Source organism: Hippoglossus stenolepis, chromosome 4, assembly GCF_022539355.2.
Source record: "Hippoglossus stenolepis isolate QCI-W04-F060 chromosome 4, HSTE1.2, whole genome shotgun sequence".
Classification (NCBI taxonomy): Eukaryota; Metazoa; Chordata; class Actinopteri; order Pleuronectiformes; family Pleuronectidae; genus Hippoglossus; species Hippoglossus stenolepis.
In genome coordinates, this window is record NC_061486.1 from 13343037 (window position 1) to 13370649 (window position 27613).

The 27613-nt window shown below is 41.0% G+C and overlaps 1 protein-coding gene across 1 annotated transcript; it reads right to left on the reverse strand.

The window, feature by feature from the left end:
* Positions 1-796: 796 nt before the first annotated feature.
* tlcd2 (TLC domain containing 2) lies at positions 797-27549 on the reverse strand. The gene is made up of 4 exons (XM_035154891.2): positions 27002-27549; positions 26039-26121; positions 21653-21735; positions 797-4304 (listed from the first exon to the last, which is right to left on the reverse strand). The coding sequence occupies exons 1-4, from the start codon at positions 27178-27180 to the stop codon at positions 3924-3926; spliced, it is 726 nt and encodes a 241-aa protein (XP_035010782.1). The 5' UTR covers positions 27181-27549; the 3' UTR covers positions 797-3923.
* Between the last annotated feature and the right edge of the window lie 64 nt (positions 27550-27613).

Genomic DNA, 27613 nt, shown 5'->3' on the forward strand with positions numbered 1-27613 from the left:
AGCATTCATGGGGTTATCAAATACAAGTCTTTAACTTGTGTAAAGGAAGTGAGGACACACACAAAGAGGCTGTTATTAATATTATTAAATCACAGACCACATGAGCAAAGAAGCAAAGTATATAAGTATCAAAATAAATGGTCGGTTCAAGGTTAATAATCCTTTAAATCGAAAGAAATTGCTATGCTCCCTATGATAAGATAAAGCCAGCCATGCAGTTAAACCACAGATTAAAACAACATATACCACATTACCTAATAAAAACTCTGAGTTGGGCAATCTATTCAAACAACTACACGACAAATGCTATATAATAAAGCCCAACTATATCAGGATAAAAATAACATTTCGGATTTCATGTCCTCCCCACATAATTCTGGTACAAAAGAAAATGTTACTTGTAGTTTACTTGGGTGCATTCCTATTTAAATTCACAAGATTTCATAAACACATTATTATTAATATTTATTAATATTTGTTTCTATATGCAAAAGATATACAATGAGCCTATAACATATGTTGCCATTTTATAGAACTACGGTACTTAGCTGCACCGGAACAATTACAAAAATTAAAATGCTGTAATATTAGTGACTCAGTAATATTGATGCTGTATTATAATACATATGATTCTGACAGGGTGGCAGTCTTCCTTAAAAATGCATATTTTGAATTGTGATGGAGTACCTTCACATTGTTCTATTGCTACCTATACCTAAGTAACATGTCTGACTATAATATGTCATTAATCCCCAAATCTGTCTGTTACATCTGTCAGACAAGTGGAACGGTGAAAGCAAAACACAACATTTCATTTCAATGATCTTTATTTTTACCGTTAAACAGTTATTGTATAAAACATAAATTGGATTTTCATTTACAAAACATTAAAAATAAAACTGTTATCAAACTAATAAGGTAGGTTTGTTTGCTGCGGACCCCAGGAAGAGCAGGGCTGACCCCATTAACCCAGCCTTTATTTGAAACCGCCGTCGCCATGATGTCACTGTGAATGTTGCTTTGTGAGTTAGTAAAGAAAACCCATCTGTACAAATGACACACGCTGACAAAAACATTTACTAATATTCATCAGAGAGAAAATCTTGTGATAGTTTGATGCTCAGAGACAACAGATGATTTTACTTTACTTTAAAAACATCAGCCAGTCTCTGATGCTTCAGTATTTAAGGTTTTTCCCCTCAACGGTTGGATCAGTCCTTGATGAGCTGCACAGTGTCAATAGTCTTCAATAAATTTAATTATTTTAACCGTAAAATCCTCAATAAATATCAATATTTCACCAATCACCAGAAAATCACCACTATACCCATGGAAATACAAGACCACAGCACCATCCAGTGGCCTCAGGCAATCATGATTAGGAAACAAAGACATAAGAAACAAGAAGACCCGGAATAGGAGTGAAGACAGCTGTATCTTTTATCTAGGAAGAATCTTGACTTGGCTGCTGTCCTATAATATAAGAGCACCCGGCAACATCATGAACAAATCTGCTATCAAACGTGTAATTCCAATAACATTACAGCTTTGCACAAAACATTCACAAACATAAGCTTGTTTGTTAGAAAGACTTTCAATCATCACCAGTTTTCCTTACTACAACCACAAAGCTGCCCGAAACATTTGAAGAAAAGCTAATCTAGATTCACAATTTAAAATAAAATCAAAAAGAGAGATACACTTCATCTTTATAAAAAAGGCAACAGGGAGTTAAGTCACAAGAATAATAATAATTCCACCTCTACTGCCTTCCTCCCAAAACAGTGCAGTCTGTTTATTGCAGCCATGTCTTGGTGTTAATACGGACCAAGATTTAAATTTATGGACTTTGTTTGTGTCAATTATTTATCTGCAAAATACATTCAGCCAAAACAAATTGAGTCCAACACAGTTCAGTTCAGCAACAAATCCTCCCTTCATGGAGGTTATAATGTTCAGTGTATTTTATACATTTATACATACATTTCATGTATGGTAATGTACCTGAAATCTAATCAGTTCATCTTTGAGTCCAAGTGATCAAAGTTTGAAAAAATGACCTTCAGGCAGACATATATTCAAGAAACCAAAAACCTTTTTTTGAGGCCTTCAACCACCAAAATCTAATCACTAGTTAAATTTTATTTTGTTATGTAAGGTCACAGTGACCTTTGACCAAAATCTCATCAGTTCATCTTTGAGTCCAACCGAAGATTTTGACCAAATTCGAAGAAATTCCCTCAAGGTGTTCTTGAAATATCGTGTTCACAAGAATGGGACGGCCAAGCGGACAACCCAAAAACATTGGCGGTATTATAAAAATTCAACATGATCACTGATGATGGTGAGATCGATCACAGGACTGCTCTGTGTTAGACTGTGTTCGTTTAGCTTGGTGTTCCTAATAAACTGACTTCTTTTACAATTTGTGTAATTTTTTCCTTTGCACTGAACTTACTGCTGCTGCGTTTGTGAAATAGTTAGTTTTGGGGCTTCGACAGCAGCAGAAACAAAACAAATCACAATGTTTAACCAAAGTGGCAAAACGTCCCACAGCAACATGACTCACAAAATCAGCTTCACCATAATCGACTTGTTTTTCACAACTGGGAAATTCACTGAACACTGTGTTCATTCCTTCCTTAATCCCCAACTACTATTTTAAGTACAAATAAATTATACATATACACAATTTAACCCCTTCAGACAATTAATATACAAAAAAATAAGCAAAAACGCAAAAAACACAAATGGCATCATCATGATGTCATAGTGTGAGTGGGAGGAGTAGGTAGCAGCGTGCTGAACAGTTTGCTGTACTCACAGCTCTCACACCTGCTTGATCAAACACTGACCTAGAGGATTTCTCCACATCTTCCTGTGCCAACTTAAAATTAAATGGCACGGATTTCTGAGGATATTACAAAATAAAAGACACCTCTGGTGGTCTTCAGGCCACTGAGGTGATATTAAGGAGTTTGCTGCCACCCACAGGCCAGATGAAGAATAAGAGGTAGTCTGAAAGCTCCTACTGCAGACTGTCCGCCATCATGAGACTCTATAAAAAAATTATTGACTGATGGACGCTGACTCTTTTTTAGTTTTTCTGACTTATCACTGATTTGTTTAAGCTTCAACAGTTTTTTACGTAATCTTTTAAAAAGGCTATTATTGTTTAAATCTATTTTGCTTTAATAGAAATGCCACTTATTGGCGTATTTGGTATTTTCTCACCATCCGAGTACCCTCTTCTCTCCTCGCGTGAGGACTGGTGTTTGCTGGATTTCCTGATTCTATCGACAAAAGTTTTTCCTACTGTTTTCTCTTCTCTAACAACAAACTACCAGCCAAACACTGACAGCGAAGATCGTTCTAGAAAGAAGTAAACGACTGTTAGAAGCCTTGCGAGGTAGCAGGTGGTTTTTGGTTGAGGATATTTGGTGGAAAAAAGAAAAAAGGAATAATCACCTCTGTAGCTTTTAGTGTTACACACCCAGAGGATTTGTATTCCACTAATTCATACATGGGTGCTGGAGGGTTGGTTTTACAAACAGTGCATATTCACTTACCATAAGCTACATTTTAGATTTAGATGAATCACCCTGCAGGACGATGAAGGTGTTTTGTGTTGTTTTACAAGTTCATATGAATAATCCTTTGTTCACCATCAGTGAGCCACTAATGACACTTAAAGAGGACAGAAGCCAAAGCTAAAGATAAGGGCTGAGTGTGATCTGTGTTTGGAATGAGGCACACCGGTTACAATCTGTACAATATGAGAAAGATCGCTCATTTCCCAGCTATGAGTTTACTGTACTAAACACAAAGGCAAAGTGATACCAAATCTGAGCCACAGGTTGTAAACGTACAGCAATGAGTGTGTGAAATCTAATCCTTCTTGTGTCTCTTCCTCCTCTTTGTCTCTAAATCTCCTTCTCCTTCTTCGTTTCCCGGGTGCTATTCTTCAAAAAGTCACTCCGGAGCAGCCGATAAAAGAGGACAATATTCATCACCGTCATGATGGCCATGCCCACGCTGCCCAGCGTGTAGGCCAGGAGGGGCACCTTGTCCCGGTTGAGCACCAGCCAGCGGGTCATCCAGGCCAGCGTGTTGATGCGGAACACCACGTACGTGCCCAGGTTGATTATGCTGTTGACCCGGTACAGCGTTCCCGCGGCGATATTGGCCATACGCAGCAGCTGCCTGAGGTGGAGGAAGATGGAGTTTATCTCCACCAACAGGGCGACCACAGCAAAGCCCACGTAGCGTCCTGTGACCACAGAGAGGCCAAAACAGGAGATCACCTACAGGAGAGACAGGGAGAAGGAGCGTTACCCTGGATGTAGCAGAGCATTCGATAACAGTATTTTAACAGTGTGCAGCATTAGGGATTCATTTTGATTCGTGCTTTTTCAAGATTACCAAACCTAGCTTTAACTATTTAGATAACTGGTAACTCTGTTACTCTGGAGTCCTCTGTTGTTTTTCAAACAGCGCCTTTAGCCATGTTTCCTCTTTTAGTTTGCTCGAACCTAATTTACTTCCTTAATCTCATTCAATATTTTAGCCAACAACAACTGGTTTCATGTTGTTTTCCTTCACCCTTATGAGCTGGGTCCTAACATTCACATTTAGAGTTTTTTTATATTTATTTTTATTCCAGCAGTAAAAACGTTGCGTTAAATTTCATATTACCCAACACAACATTATGACAGAGGTGATTTCCATGTTAGATGTTTCCATGCTGATAGACACTGATCACGTGTTAGGACTGATTTCTGCTGAGCATGCTTACGAAAGTGTGTGATGTAACACACTGATGAACTCCACAAGGTGGCAGCAGCAGCATCTTTATTGAAAACCTGTCTGAGATTCAACTTAACACGTCCGTTCTGCTGACATTTCACTGAGGAGTCAGGGGAAAGGACTACGAGCAGTATCTGGTATGTTGTGCTGCTGTCTAATACCCTCACAGCAGCTGTGTAAAATCTGGACGTCAGAATTGTGTTTGCTCTGCAACAGGCTGCTCAGCCAACTCCCCACTGGAGCGGGCACCCACTCACACCACTGCTGCATGTCAACAGCCTCATTCACACTCAGAGCACACTCCAGGGACAAACTGTGTTCACACAGACTGGACTGTAGTTTCACAATCATTAACACGTAAGCTGCCGTGTTCCGCCCAAAGTAGAGTCAAGTGTTCAAGGTCATGGGATGAGCCTGTTGTGCGAGAGGTTGACCTTTACCATCAATCACGGCTCTGTTGGAGAAGCATCTTGTGCTTTTGTAAGTGTTTGTGGTCACAGGATGCCGTCTCTCACGGAACAAACAGTCATGTGAAGCATCGTAACTGTAGCACGTAAAGCAACAGAACACTACGCATCCTCTGTAATCTTTCTGTCTTTAGCTCAAAAGGTTTCTTCACTGCACGTGTTGTACTTGCTGTAAAAAAAAAAACTAAACTTTTTGGGTTGTTAGTCTCGGTAACATTCTCTATAAAAGCTTGTTCTGCCTTTGTGTAGTATTCACCTAGCACACGCACCCTATACAAACTCATCAGAATTGTTCGTAGTTGATATCAAAGCAAAACTGTACAATTTTGTATCTGGAAACAGCAGCTTCAAAATGAGTTGGATGGTTCACTGACTTGGAATATGGAGCATGGAGCCACTGTAATTCCAACTCTTAACCCTGAATGTCTGTTCTTGCTCAATGGAACTTTGGTGAGTGTGGGTACGATCTCCTGTGAGAAGTGATGGACTGACTGATTGTCGCAGTGTTAAATGGCAGAATCGGGCCCAGTAAGTTCAACAGTAAACTGTGGATCACTTTTAAAAAACTTAAAAGTTATTAAAATAACGGCATTAATCTCTGATGTACAGTGAGAAAACTTTTAAAATATGAAGAATTCCAAACAGAGTTTGGTGTATTTGTTACAGCCAGGCATCATGGGAAAACACAGTCAGATCTACAGTTAACAGATTGATAGGATTAGTTTTTTCTTTACAAAACGACTTAATCAGATGGACCTGGAGCCCAGCAGAATGTATCACCACGTGTGGCTGCAGAGGGCGCTGTTGCTCAGTAAAAGTTACATAGTGTTGCTTTAAGTTCCTAGTCCTGACATTCATTTTCAAGATGTGAAAACAAACACACACACACACACACACACACACACACACACACACACACACACACACACACACACACACACACACACACACACACACGCACACGCACACGCACACGCGACGCACGCAAATATGTGAGATCACACTGCAGTGCTGGTCAAACACTCCTGTGAAATGTTTTCAATAGCAGGTCAGGTCTGAAAACTCCTGGATTAATGAGGTGTGAGTTAACACCCTGTTCTCGAAGTCAACAAATAACCGGTGAGTAAGATGTTAGTGGTCAACCACAATCATTATTTAATTACTATTTGGCTAAAACAGCTCACTCTCCCTTTTTATCCAACCACAACGTGGCACTTGCCTTGAGCCAATCACCTGTACGCTGTTTAAGCTGAGTTTAAAATGCTCTCTCTTCCTCCTGTCATTCAGCTGTCACTTCAGTACCACGATCCCTGAGTGACCAGCTTCCACCCCTGTACCACCTCAACTCTGGATACCGGGTCATCTCCCATCAACCGTCCAATCAAAAGTCTTTCATCAGACGTCCCGACTTCCTGCTCCCTTCCTCACCACCAGCACCAGTGTCTAGGCTCCAGACACTGGTGCCTAGAGCCTCATAGATTCATAGGACTGTTCTAATGTGTGTTCTACTTCCTGCTGGGATCTAACCACTCAAGCCTGTTCCTCTGTTCAAAATAAATTAAATTTCATTCTACCTCACTCATAATAATTGGTTTCTTTGTAAATCTCTATTGACTGCAATGCTTTTTTACAGAAAACATATTGAATGTATAATTTGACCTAAAGGAGAAAAGTAATAAGGTATTATTGAGCTAATGGATTTTGCAAGGTCCCATGAATTTAGAGTGAGTTTCTATATGACATGAAGTGGGAGGTTTGTGGTGGGTTGCTATGGAATATCCCTGATTTCAGTTTACAACAATACCCGCACTAAAAACAACACGTGAAGGGGAGTTTTGTAAGTGTGTGTGTGTTATAACATCCACATCAACACATCATAAGAGTGGGCCTTCAACCTGGATAAGTGTAACCTGATCTAGGACGATAAAACACGACATAAGAAGGTCATTGTCAAAACAAACCGTTATAAAACCTGGAGATAAGATGATGAAGATACTTTCATAACCGACTCTGTTTTCTCGCTGCGTTGAGTCGGTTACACAGATGCGTAAAACACCTTCTATGGGACTAAATGTTATAAAACTGTAGAGGAACTAGGAGTGAAAGATTAATTAAATAAAAGTAAATATATTTGATATAGACTTAATTTTGAGGTAGAGTGTTTTTCAAATTTAAATAAGACAGGATACGGTTAACAGAGCAATAAGGATCGAGGAGGATTTGACATCCAAAAATTAAAGATTATGAAATAATATGAAAATCCTTCCAACACAATATGTAGATGATTGATGTAAAAAAAGGGATATTGTTATGTTCCTCCTGCACATGCATCTAGTTTTATGGTGGTTAGCTCTCAACTCTCACACATCTATTGGTGTCAGTTTATGGCAATCAGCCAATGACAGTTGTGCGTGACCTAACCTTGGTATAAAGGTAGATAACAGAGTACCTCAGCGGACCTTAATGACCCTTTATGTAAAACTCAATAATGTCAAAGCCTTATGTCACAGTCACCTACACCTCAGTGAAACCTTTCAAGGCCAGCAGCAGTAAATGTAAGCGATGAACCATGAAAAGATAAATGGACAAAAGAGCCGCACATGTCCGTCCTCCTGGTATAATCGATAAACCAATAAAACACAAGCAGCTAGCCAACCCTCTGTGAGCATGGATGGGGCCTCCATCCATAAAAGACAGGGACCGGCTCCCACACCCAGTGGTGGGAGCGAGTCACAGTAATCCCTCCACCAGCCCCTGGATCTATCGGACAATTAGAATGATTCAGCATTAGCAGGCTTTTCCCCGCTAAGCTCTGCTGAGGTTTGACCTTCACATATACCAGCAAATACTGTCCAAGTAGAGACTGTCATGGAAATACACAACATGTCCGACACCTGTCACGTCACAGCCAAGTTTTTGCAAAACTTTAACATTCAGGAGTCCTTTATATGTTTTCGTAAAAATAGAAATTTAAACACCTGTTGGGTAAAATTGAGTCATAAAATAAAAATCTCCAGCACACTTATTGATGACACCATTGGTTCTGACCTGTGTAAAAAAAAAAATTTGGTTTGAGCAAAGGCCATCAAAACACAGACAAGACTAATCTTTTTACACTGTTTGACATGACTGATAATTTAAACAGGGACAGGGACTTTTTGTGAGCTACAATGAAATGAATAAAACAATTTCTGTGCCTGATGAACTACGTCCTTGCAATGTTAAGGCCCCATATCCATTTCTGCCAAGCAGGACTGTTCAAGGAGCACCTTATTGCCTCTGATTCCCTGTTTTTTTTCAGCCCTTAGTTCCCTTGTCAAGTAGCTTCATTGGACACCAAAAAACCTGCAGTTCCAGATAATCTGGAGCCATACAAACCCTGTTTTTATTCGCTAAACCCTAAATTAGCCTTTCTAATGTCGGATTTGTTAAAAAATGGAAGACTGCCCATGTTCTCCATGTGTGTGGACCCTTCATTTAACAGTCACAGACCTATTTTCATTTTATCTGTCTTGTCAAAGATCCTTTGGCACTGATACATGATCAACTGAATCAGCTCCTCAGCACTAATATCGTAATTTCTTCGTAACAGTCTGGCTTCAGGTAACAACATCATACCAACGACACCCTTGAAGGTTAATCTTTCAAAGACATTTTGGATACATTGTCTATTGTACCATATTTTACAGGGGAGTCCCCCAAGGGTTAGTTTTGGGTCCACTATATTTAATAGTTATGTCAAGTAACTGGGTCAAAACATTCCAAATTCATTTAAATTTTATGCAGATGATATAATCATTTACTGCTGTGATGCCACCTTCCTACATTGAAAGAAACTAACGCTTAAGTTCAGTTTGTAAGGGGGGCTAGGCTATGTTCTTTGCTTGATTATAGTGATTTACTGTATATACTGTACATAACTCTGCTGAATGTTTACATTGGTTGGACACTATATACTCCAGTGCTTTTAGGTTGGTCACACCATGTCACATGTCACAGTTAAGTGTCCTTCTTCGGCAGAGTGAAGACACAATCACTGGTACATAGCTATTTATAAATCCATCCTTGCTTTGCTCCCCTCTTATATGTGAAGGTAAATCCTACTTGAAACCAGTAATAAGAGCTTGTGCTTTAATGACACCTTTTTACTTGCCAACTGTATTTACAGCTATTGTAGACGGATCTTGATTAGGGCTTTTAAAATGTAGTTACGGTCCTTTCTGCTTTTTCTAGCTTTACTATTCTGTGAATTGTTATTGTCTGTTTTTATTTTATGTATTTTTAAGTGTTAGCAGATTGTGTATTGCTTACTTCTTGGCCAGGGCTGCCTCGAATAACAGATTTTGTAATCTCAATGCAACACACTTGGTTAAATAAACGGTAAACTAAATAGAAAATCAAATAATGGGCCTTCTGGTATGAACTTTCAACTCATTTACAATATTTAAACAGATTTGTGTTATGATATCTTCATTCTTCTATACATTATACTTCTATACTTCTGTTATACCCACCTGGATAAATTTCAAGCAAAGGTCTGAAAAACAAGGTGGTGTGGATGTTTGTTCCATGAATTTTGTCCGCATGGGCTCAATTAACTGTCCTCTACACCCTGGTGAGGGACCCTCTCGTCTTGCTTTCAGAGGGGAAACACTGAGTGCAAAGATGGTAAGCAAGTGCAAAACTAAAATGGCCAAGGTCAACCAAAAAGTGGGGTAAGGCTAAAATAAAAAGAACAATTAGGTCAAAAAGTCAGGTACTAAGCCACTGTGGTATTCAGAGTTGAAGACGACAAGAAACACAGGGAAAGATGAAGCTAGAAAAATATAAGATGACGCCTGAAAGGCAAAATTTTGAGAAATTGATCAGAAGCTTATAGTGATTGGATTTGAAGACCTATACATTGAACAGAGTTCTCGAGGTATGTGGAATTTCACATGTTGCATACGTGTCTCTATTACAGCATGTGTGTGCTATGTCCGCCCACCTGTAAACATCACCAGGTTTGGTGTGTTAGACATTTTTACATCCTTCAACTCTCTCACACATCCATACATGGAAGTAGCAGCATATACGACGCAATGCTGATGATTGTTTTTATTAATGACTCTGAATATTTAAAATATTTCAAACTTGGCTCGACTTCCCGGATACACCGTTTCTGTAACAATAGTCAGACTGAACGGTGATTAAGGATTTCCATGTCAAACCAGTTTCCCTACCACGGGCTGATAACTCTCCAGCTGGCTCAGTCGGAGGTGAAGCTCAGTACTGACGCAGCCCGTTTCTTACGAAGTGAGTTTTGAATGATATGATGTCATCATGAGACAAAAAACCAAGAGGGTGGTGCGGTGAGATGAAGGAGGTCATTAACCTTAGAACATAGGAGCTTGACACAGTCTAGCACGCATGCAAACATACACACCCACAGACACATGGAAGAGAGAGGCTATCACCATGTTCACCAGTTCGTATTTATCTTCTAATAAGAGCTGTAAATGTACACCAGCGCAATAAAAATATCCAAGTATTTTGAACCTGTAGCTTCTTATTATATTGGAGAAATGTTTTTTTCTGTTTTAAGTAATAAAAAAGGTGCGGCAAATTGTTAATTTGTTCCTAAAAGTACTGTTAAAATAAACAAAGAAGACAGGCTCAGTACAGAAGACTAACGTCATGTATCTTGTACAATATTTATTGTAGTTGTCCAAGGACAATCGTTCAGTCACAAAAAAGCGTCATTGTCCATAACAGAAAAATACAACACGTGATCTGAGCTTGGCCCGTGTGGTCTGTGGTGGAGATTTGTCCAAGACTGGACAATAAACTGGTATAATTTCAAATGTAATTATTATGTCATATTTACAAAATGCAGTATGCCCTAGCGTTTGTTTATGTGTCTTGGTACAACTTCCGAGCTCTGTCCATAATCGTGGCATATTTGCCCTGAGCCTCTAAAGTGCAATCAGTAACAAAAAACTACAGACGGTGCTTCCTTAACACAGGTCATAAAGGATGTGGCCTGGTGAAGTCGACGGGGAGAAAACTAATCGGAAGCTGAGAGATATGTATGTATATCGCCATCTGGTCAACGACAGACCATCAGTGGGTCAATAAGGAGGTGGGAGGACCTCACTAAGGCTCAAAGTCTACAAGGAAGGAAATGGAGGGAAAGATGTTTAGCTTTGAAAGGCGAGACAATAATCACACACACACACACACACACACACACACACACACACACACACACACACACACACACACCACACACACACACACACACACATTTCTTAGTGAGGACACTCATTGGCATAATGCATTCCCTAGCCCCTTACCCTAACCATCCCAACTAAATGCCTAACCCTAACCCTTAACCTAATTCTAACCCCAAAGCAAAGACTTAACCCACACACACACACACACACACACACACACACACACACACAAAGATAACTAAGTATCATCATGCGACCTGCGTTAACTCTTGTCAGCTGACAGCAGCACAGCAAGATGTTTCAGCTCCTTCTCGTTACAGACGTGTGGTCAGAAATTTAGATGAGCACAAACACAATTATTGGAGGACTGAAGGCAAATATGATAAATGAGCACTGTGCAGGTATTTAGTTGTTAGTGTGTTTGTGGTAGTTAAAGAAAATGCTGACAGAATGAGTCTTCTTCATCTGGGCGAGGCTGCGTCACTGTTAATAGATGTTTTTGGGTGAATCACAGTCACTTGACGTACTTAGGCTGGCTGTGAAGGGAGAGGTGGGGATTTTCGTTGCCTTGAGTTATGATGGCTCTTCCACTGCATCGCAATGCTTATTAAGACGAGCACTGACATACTTATATTGTTAATAGGCTTCAGCATTTTCAGCACAAAGTGATATATACTTGAAGACTTGCAGTCAGTTCAAAACTGAAGAAGACTTGGACAAAGGTGCTAGAAGGCAGATGTTGTTTTGGACAAAGCTTCTTGTTTTCCCCTGTTTCCTTTAAATGTGCAAAGCTATGCAAACCATCTGCTGGATCCAGCAACATATTTATCACATGGATATAAGAGTGATATAAACCATTTGAGCAAATATTTCATACATTATACAAAATACTGGTAATTTACTTTTATAATATTTTATTGTAGAATGTGTTCATTCATGGCACTAAACCAGCATGAGGAACTCCCTGATCATTGGGATCACTGGGAAGCATGTTAATATAAAAAGAGGATGAAATAGTTACAACTAGTGTTCAGTGGGAGGCTGTTCCTGTGCTGCACTCTCACATGCCTGCGTACCCACCCACACTGGTTTTTAAATTTGTAATTCCCACAGCAGCTGGATCTCAGCCAAGTTTGTTCTCTATCTTTTTATGCGTTGGTTCAAGGCCATAGGTGTGGCAGACAGGGATGAGTGAGGAGTGTGTGCTTGTATGGGTGTGTGGCCAGCGGGGTGTGGGTGTGGGGTGGGGTGGCACACTGGAATTTGTCCCAGTGTGCCTGAGGGCCACTACAACACTACGTGTCTGGCTTTTTGCTTTTTTGGCAGCTGCCGTGGCATCTTTCTAGTTTTTCTGCTTTTCTCCACCCTGGGGTCACAGGCATTTCCACAAGGATATGGAACACACAGCCCGGAGGGAAGAAGTAGGGCTCTAGGAGACCAGGGAAAAACTAAGGCTGTTAAAACCCAAACATGGTGCCTCTGGCATATTCTATTCCATCACATACTCAAATATTTACTATTGCATTTTCTAATGTGTTTACCAACCCGTTTGTAAACATATAATGAATATTATAAAGGACAATTAGTCTTCTAGTGCATTTTAGAGTCTGTAAATAGCTATTGATATTTAAAACCACACATATTACTGATTGAGAGGAACTTTTGAAATGAAGAATCATTTGAAGTTTTACACTAATTTATTGACCCCTTCACTGTAATAAGACATGACACAATGATGTTTTAATAATGCACTGTTTTACCTGACAGACTTTATGAAGCCTGTCAGAGTCGGTAGATTTCCTCTACACTCTTACTTCTTCTGAGTGTCACCTTCCGTCTCCCTTTTCCTCTCTAGGAATAAACTCCACACCTATAGAACTGGTATGATTTGTTTTACACAAAGGAACAAATGACTCACTGAGGGGATAAACAAAAAAGTTAACCATGGATACGATGTGGAAAAAAACATACTCTGATCATATACATTTCTATAGGAAGTTCGATTGCATTGAGTTAAAAAAAAATTGGTTTATTAAAATCAAAATTATATAATATTATAATATAGAAGCAGTTTGAACTTATAGTTGTTGACTGTTTCGTCAAAAAGGCAGAAAGAGAAAAAGGCAGAATGTGAAGAAAAGAGTGTTTCCACACAGTTACCCAATATTAATATTTGTGTTTGGGTCGTGGACCGTTTACCTTTCAAATAGCCTACATTGCATTCTACAGTCTTTTTCACACAGCTGCTGGATTTGTTTACAGTCTCACACCCTCCAGTCCACTCCTCCCTTTTAACCCCTCAGGTCCAAACTGATCTCATACAGGGCCTCTGCCTGCACGGATCCTTCTGCAGGGTCACATCCGGCTCTCAGGTCAGCTCCACTGTCGGGACAGGAAATCAGGAAATGCCCGCTGAGAGGGGCCCTGCAGTCAAACCCCTCTAACTCTCTGTGGATTCAAATTGATGGAAGTCTGTCGTAATGACAGAACAACTTAAATCCCCACAAACGCCTTTACTTGCTTTCAGCAGTGACAAGTGGTTTACTGAGTGTCACCTCTGTTATCTCAAAACGCACATGAATGCATTCCTACAGGTTGAGGCAACTGTGAACAAAGTCCACCTCGTAGTAAAGCACTAAAATGCTCATTCACACTATAGCCTGCTCTTTTCAGGATAGACGGGACCTGCCTCTGTTTATTTTCGTCTTCACTGGATTTCACAATTCCTCTCCCGTGATAAGCGTTGTGATGGGATTAAGACCAAGTATGTTGTAAATCTGTTTTTGGCATTCTTGCTCAACTATCAAAATGTTATTTTATCTATTGACAAGATGTTCCTCCTATTTCCTTACTTTGAATTCCAAAGCAATGCCAACAGTTTTCTTTATCTGTCTTTAAAAGGTCAGAAAAGTTATGATTATTCTGCAGAGACATTTTCAGTAGTGAGCAGTCAGAACACACATGAATTATGAAAGCTTTCTCATTCTTACATGCACTCGGTCTTGAATAAATTCAATGCAACGCATGTTGTGTATTTCCATTAATACTTTACTGCTGTGTATATATACTGGACACATCCTGGATATGCCACAGTGAGAGTTTTGTGCCTCACAGCATCATTTCAGTGGCTGATAAAAAGATAAGAAGCTGCAACTATAGATGAGTGGATTTTACTGTTTCTCTCCTTTGCATTTCTCGAGCAGGGAACCCTTTACGACACAAAAACAACACACAAGGAAATTCCTCAGTGTGAGACCCGTTGTACCATGAGGGAAAGAAACCCACACAAAAACAATATATCATACTACCAGAGTGGGGAGGCTCTCATTGGTTTGTATCCATGTGAGGGGGTGGGACAAGCTGCAGAGAGTAGGTGGTGGAGGAGGAGATGTTTTGGACGTTATGCAAGAATAGGGGGGTCGAAAACAAGGCTGTGTGTGTGATATATGGAGGGAAGCTGCAGTGAAGAAAAATGTTAAGGGGGTGTGCACACAATTGGAAATGCCCCCCTCAGGAAACAGGAGGTTTGCTGCAAGTGTGTGTGTGTGTGTGTGTGTGTGTGTGTGTGTGTGTGTGTGTGTGTGTGTGTGTGTGTGTGTGTGTGTGTGTGTGTGTCTCGGGAGCCTGGGGTTCAAGTGGAGACCAGATGTCTGTCCTCCAGTCTGGATATACACAGAGTGGGGGAAACCTCCTGAGGTTCTCCCTCCAAAATGATGAGGCTACTGAGAAACACATCATCATCCTCGCCCGCCAAAAAACTCTCACACACACACACATATTCCGTTTCCTATTTTCCAATACGTGTCTCTCCACCCGCTCATTGGCCTTCATTTTTCCGAGTATGTCATGATATTGTTGCCCTTGAATCATACGAGGCCATCTCGCTCAGCTAACCGTGTGCTCTACTAACATCTCAGAAAATACAGCAGAAGTTCCAGTAGCCTTTGGTTTGCAAACACAATGCTGACACTTGAGATTTTAGAAAGTAACGCTCATTCCATGTGGGCTTTCACAGCAAAGTGTGGGTCAAAGCGGAGGAGTGGCGTAGCCCACAGACTGTGGATGAATGGAAACACAGTACATCTGTGGGCTGGCGAGCAAAAACAAAAACATACCATACATACTACATCAGCTGCTGCTAAAGAAAATATCAAGAGGCCTCGGCAGCTTTATTCATAAAAAACAAAACAAAGGGTATATTACAAACCACGCTACACTTCACAACATGCTTGTTTATGTTGTTGTCGATGCAACGCTAACCACTAGAAGTATATCCCTCAGGAAATAGACAGAGCCGCCTGTTCAGCTAAGAGATTGTAAGAGAGAAACAAACCATTTAGAGAATCCTGATGGTGGCTTTGATGCAAGCCAAACTGTGCACATGCGAAGTATGACCTGTAGGGAAAGCAAAATTTGAAAGTATATTTGGTACTTGTCAGATTAAAGTGAAAAGTCTACACACAAACAATTTGTATTTCCTGTGACCCCGGAAAAACTGGTCAGAGGGCAGCGCCAAGATAAGAACTTTGGGCTTATTCAGACACGACTAAAAGACTTCAAACTTAACTATAGGAATAATGCGGTCTACCAACAACACCTGGTCTTGAGTCAGTGATTGATGATTTCACTGTTATTTTAAGGATGCACCAACAACATAGTACAGTACCCCTGCATAGGAGGGTGCCCAATGCACATACACTCTTCTTGCAGAGAAGCGTTCTCTCTGCACGTCTGCCGACCACAACGCGCCAAGGTGCAAGTATCCCCGCCTTTTAAAGGGAAGAGACTGGCACCGATGAATAAAGAGTTAAACAACTAACCCTTGAACCATGTGACTGTTGCATTAACTCTTTTCCCAGTTGTTAAACTAGCTTAAGTTGGATACGCACTTGCGCCATGCACTTTAAATCATGAATTTCAGGTTGTTAAAGTTGAGCCCTTGGCGTCACACCAATGACAACATCGCCGACCACCAAATATAGTACTTTCCCGCTTTCCAAAAGAGACATTCGCTGTGGAGTTTGTGAGACAGTGCCACACTCCTCCCACAAATATCTATTTTCATGCCCCGTAAACTGAGACAAGTTCCTTTCATGTCTGAGGTTGGTGCAAGACCAACGTTGGAGAGGAAAAATGTGACTGAGGTTGAATTTCCAAACATGGCAAATATGAGCGTGAAGGCACATAAGGTAGGACGTCCTCACACAGACACACGCTGATAAACTGAAATCTGTCAATGGTGAATAAATCAAGATGTACTGATGGAAGGAGCAGTTATATGAAACATTTCCTCTCTGTTTTAGATTCTGGTGACATTTTATTCATAGTGCTTCGGTTGCAGCCCTAAAACTGTTGTACGCCGTTTTTCACACTGCATTAACATATATTAGAGGTACAATACTCATCATTGTGAGCTATATGCCAAGGTTGGATGGCCCTCTGTCTCGTTTTGGTGAGAAACACACTGGGTTGTATTCATCAATAAGGCCCTTATTGGTCTTTTATCCCCTTACATCACCTCACTGCTGTCTGTTAATGTGTTCTTCCAGTGACTGGATTACACAGAGGTAACAACCGTTTTACTGAGCTCGGTCAATCCATTTTTTCTCATCATGCACCTAAACAAGGAACAACATACAGAAAAATCCAAAGCTGAACAAATTTTTATCCTTAGGGTAATTTGAGCTTTAAATCTCCCCTTATTTTACCTCCAGATGTTTTTATTTGAGTTTTATGTTCGCTATCTATTCCTAAGGCTTTTACTTTTGCTCTTACTTTTGTTATTTAGACAAATTTGACTGTTTCTTGTTTGTTTCATTAGTTCCTGTACTTTATGAAAGCTACCAGTGCAGTTGGAGCAATCTTGAGCACATATACGTAGAAGAGGAGAAAACTCCCAAATTCCAAATTTAAGCAATTTTGGAACTTGCATGGGGCAATGAGAAATTTATGACTTCCCCAACCACTCATCATTTCTGTGTGTGTAACAGCAAGTATTAACACATGCTACCTGGAGAATAAATCATGGTTAACTGTTACACAGTTGGGATCAATATTAAGCATAGAGGAGAATATTTAAGGGCCTACATAAACAGTTTTAAAGCTATAAATTGGAGGTGGCCCCACTGGACGGAGCAGAGAAGATGTTATTGAAAACAGCGCAGATCCTCAGATGGCCGATTAACCCGTGAGCCTCACTCTACAGAGATAACTGAATTCAGACTAATAAGAGAGGGATGACAGAGACTTTTGGGAGGGAATCAGCAAAGATGTTGGAAAACATCAAACTGTGAGAGCACAGAGAAAACAGCAGGGCCAAACTGATAGACTCTGTGTTTCCACTGTTTATCATTAATGATAAATCTCAGAAGAGAACATTGGTCATACTGTTATTCACATGCTTTCGCTCTTCAGCGTGGAAAAAATCTGTCCGTCTACCTCTGTTTCATAAACAAACATGGCTGAAACAGACATAGGATGGGATCTGCGGTTTTTTTCCCCGTCTTTTTACAAGCACAGCAAACAAACCTTGGTTTTACATTAACTATACTTCAATCAGCCCAGCTGCAGCAAGAAGAAAAAAATGTAATCTGCTCTTTCTACAATACATTTAAGAATCTGCACATTTCTGATCACTTGAAAAATTGTGCATGCTGTATTTCTTATACAATATATTGTAGGGGCATACATATTTAATCTTCTCACAGGGAGGCCCCCTATTTCTGGCAGAGCTATCAGGACTTCCTGTTTTCCAAGGGAAGCACAAGGTTGTGGCTGACAGGATCTCATCAGGCGTCAGGGGCTGTGACAGGACCATGTTTCTCAGACGCTGTAATCTCCACTACAGTCAATAAGGGGGTTTCTATGGAATGTTTGACTTTATTATGTTGTTCCTGGTCTGCGACAACATTGATCAACATGTCTTGAGTTGCACCACATGGGCTTTCACTATACATTTGTGTGAGAGAGGAAACCCTCATGGCAGATTGCAGATATGTCAACAAAAAAAAAGTATATATAAGTGCAGACAAACACTTAGGAAGGACGTGGGGGGGCTCAACAGCAAAGGAGGAAAATGAGACCAAAACACAGGTTTGACTCTTCAAACAAAACTTTTTCCGTCTGCATTTATAGCAGAGATAGGCAAAGTCACGTTTAATGACCAAATTGACCAAAATGAAACGTCCTGTTACCTTGGATAAAATTGAAGATTTGAACATTGAAACATTTAAATAATTAAAGTACATAAGTCGTCAGAATACATAATACCAATATAGGTCTAGCTGTTTTTAAACAATTTAATGAGGAATTATTACATATTTGGTCCATACTTGCTTTACATGCAGCAAGGTGTGTATGGTACCTGGTGGTATTTGCTCGACCTGTCCAGAGTGTACCTCGCCTCTCGCCCCCGACCCATTGACCCTCAAAGGATAAGCGGTGTTGATAAAAGATGGATTTATGGATATTTGCTGGGTGACAACATGAACACTCGCCCACTGTGAAAACCCCTTGAGACTTCAGATGACGGGTGAAAAACAAGCTCTGATGTGGTTCTCTCGCATTACAACCCTTCACGAACCTCCAACACAATAACCCAATTTATAAAAGTTGCAGGAAAAGGTTGAAAAAAAAAAAAGGGACAAGATCGTAAAGGAGTTGAAAGAGAATGGCCCAAGGTCCATGGAAATCAAGGAGTGAACTGCGTTGAAAAGAATGAATGAAAGTCTCAATGATGGCGCAGCAGGGAAACGAAGGGAGTTAGCGACAGCAGAGAAGCACAAAGAGCCATGTCAATGAGAAAGAAATCTGCGTTCCTCCCACAGTCTAGTGACAATCTATAGCCAGCTGCCTCACCAAAGCACCCATTCACTAGGGTTACAGGAAGTGGAGGAGAAAAAATATCTTCTTATCTTCTCTCAAACTCTCAAACTTAGGCCTTTGCCATCTACAAACAGGTTGTACACACAACATCAGCACAGTGTCCCCACAACGAATCCAAAACAAGCCTTTCCAACAGTGAAACACAGATTTTCCTCTGTGAAACACTGATTCAGGTGACTTAAACTTCCTTGAGGAACAAACGAGCACTAAAGGCTGCAAACAAACAAAAAAAAGTTCCTGCTTTAACACCTAAACACGCATGTAAATCATTGCTGCTGTACAGTACAAGTCGACTGCAATCCTGTCTGAGACATTTACAGTAGAAATTCAACCCAGTGTACTACAACAACACGAGTAAGAGCTTGGCAACAGAAAGAACCACACAACATCACCACAGTATTAATACAACTAATCTAAAATGAGAATTTCCAACAGTGAAACAGAGTTTAATCTGTGAAACATTGATTCAGGTAAGACTTCAATTTTGTTTTGAAACAAAAGAGCCCTGATGACACAGGCCGGTGCCATCACCACCACAAAAACCTAAAATAAAGTAGAAATAAATTATCTCGCAAGTCCTTATTTACTGACTTAAATTGTAATTTCTTTAATTTGTTTTATTATAGTGCAGATGTGAGAATTCACTAAACCCTGGAGCCTTTAACAGTGTTCTGTTTGCAGTGGCGGAGAGCTGTGTGTGTACAGAGATGAGAGATTCACGATGTTGAGCAGGAAGTCATTGCACTGTGTAAAACCTTTTAAAATAAATCAGTTGAGAAACAGTTGTTAAAGAAGAGTAACTAGGAGAATGGAGCTGTCCTGCAAGAGCTACAACAAAAAGTGATGGTTTCCCCTTAGCACATTACTTGTGGTAAATTACTTTTACTTGCTGCATTGTGGGGGAAACTTTACTTTGAAACTTTACACTGTGCTTGATGGGAAAAGTGACGCTTCAGCACTGGACAAATGAAATCTCACAAAGGTTCACCATCCTCTGACTCTAGTATTTGATTACACACACATATTTTGTGTGTCTGTCATGCTGGTTGTTGTGCCATGTGTTCATTGCAAGGAACTCCCATGTCTTATCATGCAACCAGTAAACTGCTGGAACCAGTTTCCTGGCAAAGTTGGGCCTCTGTGTTGGTTTAAAGGTCCTCAGTGCGTTTGTGTGTGAGATACTGAACAGAGGTTATATTTACTAGAGATATATGAGAGACCACACTTGAAGATGTTACCGTTTAAGTGATATTTATCAGTCCACTAAGTTGTATGTTTACATTTCTATATAAAGCAAGTTGATATAGCTATTTTGAGCATGTCCATTACTGGAACATCCGTGTGCAATATCCTCTTTTCTTCACGCAGCACACAGCACGTTTTCAGTGGCCTCATTTCTAAATGCTGCAGACAAATATTTCTACATCTGTCAGGATAAAAACCCCGCTCCTGTTTTAACAGCCAAACACACATGTAAATCATCGCAGCTGTACAGTACAACACCTCTCCAATTCTGTCAGGAGACATTTACAATAAAAATTTAACCCATGCGGCCCCTGTGGGGTGAGCAATGCACTACAATAACAAGAGCTTGGCAACACAAAGACACACACACACACACACACACATACAGACAGACCATCAGCACAGTCTTGGATGTAGGTCAGGCAGCCAGAAGCAGAGGAGGAAAATATTCATTCAGGGTGAAGTTTCTATGTTTCCACTTCAGGTCTTTCCCCTATTTATTTTCCATAGCTTTTCAAAGCAGGAGTGGGGGGAAGGGTCAAATTGTCTGACTTGTTCTACTCTCAGGAAAATACCTCGGCTGAGGGAGGGTTACGGTATCATGAAGATGAGTGGATCTGACGGGACACTGCTGTAAAGTGTTGTGTGCTTTAACGGATGGCAAAAAGACACAGGGATACGGGTGGAGTTCATCTTTCTGGAGGCATGACGGGGAGGTTCGATGCTTGGGAGGGGTAGGGGGCGGGGGTGTCACACTGGAATGATTGTCTTTGTTCCTCCCTCACTTGGTCTTTGTAACTCAACAAGAAAGACCGGTACTTTGTCTTCCCCGTGTCAGTGTCTCTGACAGGTGTGTTGGAGTTTTGGCGCGAGATTCGTCCAGACAGTAGATACACTGTTTATTGAATTCATGATCCGGTTTCTCACTCGTATATAAAAGGGCAGGTTATCTCCTCTCAGGGACATCTTCGGTCAAAGGATAAAATCTCGGACCACAGCTCGATTTTAACTGTGAGTTATACTTGATAGACCTACCACAATGTGATGGAAGAGAAGCTCCCAGGACTGATTCAGCTTCTGGTTGAGCACCATGTCAAAGAAGTCGTAGACGAAGTAACCTGTGGGGATGAGCAGAATATCACATTTTAGGGTTCAGCGATTCATTAATCAACCGAAACGCAACAGATTCTTATGACAAGAGCTGCCTCGGGTTTCATCGAGTGTGTCGGGAGGACCCCTGCTTCCATGACGACAGCAACCAAGATGTGTCTTGGAGAGGGGCTATTCATATCCACCACCCCCAACCCATCCTTCCCCGCCACCAGCCGTATCCATGGTGACAGCTCTTTTGAATGCTGGAAAAAAAATAATGAAGTGTTGAGGATAGAGGGGTGCACAGGCGGTCAGGGCTTTGGTGAAGCAGGAATTAATCCCCCATTATGTTTGAAATCTGACACCAGGACCCTTCTGTCGCTGTGACGACGTAGATGATTCTTCTCGACATAAACAAATGTCCTTGCTACCAAACCCCAGACCAAGCAATTATTGCAAGATCGCTATTGCAAAGCATTTGATTGGTTTATTTTCATTAGGTGGTCTCCATAAGAGTTCATATTGTTTCAGAAGACCGTCGACAATGGACAAGGGGAACTCCTACACAATGCAGTCTTTCCAACAATGGCAACGAGAGGTGGAGTTTAGGTCAAGGTTTTCCTACGAACCGTCAACTCCAGCAAGCGGACTCATATCTCTCATCTCGCACTTGTGTTTTTATTATAACTCAGTATCATCATTCAGCACCATCTGATAGATCTGTAATCAGAACAAGAAAAACTGATCTTGCTTTCTATTTTTAGCATGTTATAAAAACTAACATGGGCAAAATGCCATTGTGAAGCCCAGGCTCTATACTTTTGATCTTAACACTCCATTGTAGTTAGGTCCTCTCTTCCATGTTGTTTAACACATGTGTTTTGCTGTCTTTATCTTGACTGTACGTTCTATTTTTCACGTTTTTGTTTTTTTATCTTGACTGTGAGCTCTGTTTGATTTTTGTTCTATAAAAACAAAAAAGGTTATTATTATTATTATATCAGCCAGTGTCTATTAATGCCAACATCTACACCGAGAACCAGGGTATCAAACACTGCTTTGACTTTTCACTTGCCATCACCTAAAAGCCTGAATAGAAAAGTCAGCAGAGGAAAAAGTTGGTTTCAGGTGAAGTAGCTGATATGTTTTGTCCATTCAACGTCTCCTGCAGTGAGTTTCCGGGGATTCCTCTCTCAAACCAATTAGTCATACAACCGGGTTTCACACGTCAACATAATGATAGTGATGGAAAAATCTGGTTAAGCATGAGAAACCTGATTATGACACTGGCTTAGTTTGTTTTTGCTGCCGGTGTATACTTGACTTACATTTTGGGGTCTTCTCTAAGCAGAAATGAAATTCACTATCAGCATGTCTTTTTTTTCTGTATTAGAGGTAACTTCATATTTTAATGTTAGAAATAGGCTGTGTCCAAAATCACCTACTCATTCACTAACCACTACTCACTATATGGAACTTCATGTAGAACTATATACTGAGCTCTTCAGCAATAGAATAAAAACAACATTTTCTTTCATGGATTATGGATTATGATGTGCAGCAACAACGTCGGCCAGCCAATGGAAAATCCCATTATAAATGTATATGTTTATTTAACACTTAATAGTAATAATTTTAGGAAAAAAGCACCATTGGAAATATCGGGATAAACGCTAAGACACTTTTTTAAACTGTGAAAAGGCCGGCAAATATAAATCTGTCCGTCTTCATCCTCCTGATAACATTTTTGATAAGAATAAGGAATAGAATCGACAGAGAGAGAAGGCTGGGAAGTGCTGCCCTCTCTCCTCTTGTCTCTTAAAGGGGACATAGCATGCCCATTTTACCACAAGTTGATATGGTTCCTTGGGGTCTTAATGAAATGTCTGTAACATACTTTGGTCAAAATACCACAAGGATCATATAAAACAGCACCCTTTTTACCCTGTATAAAACAGCCCTCCACAGAGTGACCTGTTTTGAGTGCCTGTTCCTTTAAATGCTAATGAGCCAGCTCCCCCCTCCCCCCTCATGATTTTAAATGATATAAATTACATATTTTATATGATATAAATTATCAAATATGCATCCCATACTTTGTATTCCCCTTCTGTTGTCCTGGAGTTTTAATTTTCCCAATCACATAATTAAATGTCCCCCTCTGCCCATCCACTACAAGCAGACAGACAGAGAGAGAAAGAGAGGGGTGGGGGGGGGCTATGAAGACCATCATTTACCCCCGAACCCCGACATTCAACGGGTACAACAACAAGCGGAGAAAGCAGAATCGCGGGCTGACCTTATATATACAGTCTATGGGGCTGACCAGCGGAGAAATGCACGTCCCGTGTGAACAGCCAGGCGGCTGCGCGCTTGAGAACGGCGCTGCGCTGCCTCGCAGCCTCGCTTCCGCGTCCGGTGTTAACCCGGCGTAACTACTGTAACCCGGCGTAACTACTGTAACCCGGCGTACAGTAGTGCTGAACACTGCGGAAGTCCTCCACACTGTTGGCTGTGTGGCGCTGACACAAATTCCAGCTCACGCACGGGAGAGCGAGCGGTCGCTCCCGAGCAGCTGCTGCAGCCTCCCAGTCCCAACGATCCAGACAAATGCCACATGTGAGTGAATCGTGGGCTGACCAGCGGAGAAATGCTCGTCCCGTGTGAACAGCCAGGCGCCTGCGAGCTTGGGAATGGCGCTGCGCTGCCTCGCAGCCTCGCTGCCTCCGGTGTAAACCCGGCGTAACAAGTGTGTGGGGGACTTCCAGTACCTTGTTACGACACAAAACCCAGGAAGCTCAATCGAGTTGCTCAAGCATGACGTTTCTGACTTAGAGGAACTATAACAAAACGCGCGAGTGTTTTTTTACCAGAGTTTTTGGGTTGGTAGACATGCCAGATACCCACATTAACCTGTAGAAGCACTAACAAAGTGGAATTTGCATGCTATGTCCCCTTTAATACATGATGGTATATATTGTTCCATTAGTGACTTCTGTAGTACACTGACCTTTACGATAAACTGTGGGATACAATGACTAAACTATGAAATTCACTAAACATGGAGAATTCCAGGTCCAGGAAAAAGGCTCGACTCCCTTAAACATTAACCATACTTGGGTTTCTCTGCAGGACATTGTTTAAGGCACTGGACAAGGTCTTCATTCAACAAGCCTACAATCATTCAATGTATGTCACTGCGAGCTTTGTAGCGTGGTATCCCAGAGAGCCGAGCTCCATCCACACATCTGCTGGAATAAAACTCCTCTGAAAACTAAGTGACGCCTCAGAAGAATCACACCACATCTCTGGTGGGAGGGTTTGGGAGAAGCTCTTCCCAAGTTTTTGCATATAGATGACTCCCCTCTCTGTTATCACCCACATCTGATATGGACTGCTCACATAAATCAACCTTTTTGCGCAGTCTCTGTCCCGGTGATGTCACATGACTGCACAAGGGGTTACGCACGGTGCCTGGGACCGATCATAATGCCACCCATTGATCTTCACGCACTGACAATGCTCCTCGCTTTGCCAGCTTCCAGGGCTGGGCTTCCTGAAAGAATGTCAAACATCCTGGGAATCCTCTGGGAGAACTTGTTGCTCGGCACAGATCCAACAAATTTGTGGATTTAAGTGCTCTCACGTGCCACTAGTCGCTCTAGAACAATATTTCTGACAGAATATTAAAAAACAGGGCCAGTTGCTATTTTAAGAATGTGGAGTAGCAGGCGATGAGGTCATAAGGACATCAAGCAAAATCGAATTCATGATAGTCTCTAGTTTGGTTTACAGAAAGCAGACTGTAGCAATGTTAAGGCAATTTATACATAAAGTGAACTTAGGTCAAGCTAAATTGAAATACACACCCATGAGTACACACTGAAGGCAGCAGTGACTATGTTTGAATTAGAGACAGCTTGACTTTCATAAATCATCGTAAGGACAATATGGTGAATATCACCTGTCAGTTAACAGCCACAGGATTTAACAGTAAAATGATGGAGCACATTAATATGGCTGCAATTCATTGCGTACTCAGAATATCACTGATAAGTGAGAGCTGTTTGTGGCTGCCTCATTACTGTAGACAATGTGTTGTACAAACTGGCTTCAGTTTTCTGCTGTTTTTCATGGCGCTTATAAACCCTTACAACACGTGGGAGAAGGAGAGGAGCCAGAATACTGGATGATGTTACTTCCTCACTTTCCCATAGGACAGTGGCAGCATCTCTCTGGGTGAACCCTCCCCAACCCCTCCCCTCCGCTGTCCCATTCAGAGGACACAACTTGTAATTCAGCAGTGAACACTGTGGAGCTGCTACTCACCGATCGAAAACGACACCAAAGCATGAGAAAACACCGAGTAGGTTTCTATCAGATCCTCGGCCATCTCCGGGTGACGGAAAAAGCTGCGAAAAACACACCGGTTCAGATAAGGACTTTCAGAGTAAAAAAAAAAAAAAGTTTGTGAAATGTGATTTGAGAGTTTATGATGAACCAGGCCAAATTTATTTACATTCAAAATTGCCTGTGGGGCTGAGTGATATATCAACAATTATCAAAATGGAATTTTCATCAATAACAATATAACAAAGGTTCAATATATATATATATCGATATATTACTTGTTCATTGAGTAACACAGTGAGGAGGTATAACACATGATTGATCGACATCAGATTAGTAAAACGCTGTTTATCAAGTGTTTGTCATTTTCTGCCCCTTAAAGAAGAATTTAAAACCACAGCCTTCACTTAGAAAAATAATCTAAACCTAAAAAGAAAACTATAACATGTATAGCAACTGATATACATATCTTAATATAAATTTTAGCCATATTGCCTAGATTGAATACAACCGCTCCAAAATTCCCCAAATTCCATTCATGAAAAAATGTTTGATCCTCATCATTTCTTAATGGTCACCTTGCAGCTGTGCTTTCCACTTGTCTACTGCCTCCATACAAAGATGTTCTGCTACCTGTTGCCATGTGCTATGTGTAAGGTGTTTTCCCCATGAGGGATTTAATAAGTATCTCCTAACATATCGTATCTTGAAGTATAGTAAAGAATCGTATCGTCAAGTATTGTATCATGTGTTATCATATAATATTGTAAAGTATCATATCTTATTAAAAGTATCGTATAATATTGTTAACTATCACATCTGATCAAAAAGTATCATCATAGTGTATCATAGTGTATCATAGTGTATTATAGTGTATCCCCTGATAGAATTAAAATGATAACGGTAATCATAATAAATAAGAGTTTGTTGTGTTTAACTTACCAGAGCACGGCCCATATCGCGGTGATGAAACTGTGCACGACCGATGTGGAGATATTTCTCCATTTCCACGCGTTCCTGACGGCGGACTCGGGCATGGGCAGCTTACTGACCCCGGCATTGACAAGTCTGAAGAAGACCGCGGAGCCGCCGGTGGTGACAATCACTGAGCTCAGATCCATGACTGACCTGTGAGTGATGTGCAGAGGCAACCGGCCACACTTGTGTCTGTGAGCGCAGCGGACAGCGAAGAGCGTGGCCCCCGCACGGGAGACGACTGGTTACCGATGGAAATCACAACGTGGTGTCCGAACAGAGGAGTCGAGCTCGGTTGTGTGTCAGATGGTTTTCCCGCTGACTCGACCTGATGGGTTTCTCTTGTTTCGTCTCTCTGTGATGTTCCAGCTGAATCTATATCATTATATATATATATGTGTGTGTCTGTGTGGTTACAGGTGTGAGGTGCGGCTGCGCGTGTCGTTGTGAAACCGTCCAGTTGTACAACCTCATCGGTCGCTTGTGTAACTTTTTGACATTGACACAAACCGACCGCGCGCTCTGCCCGCCCTACTATGAAGGGGCGCGGCCATAAACACGTTACATGTGTTGTTCTAC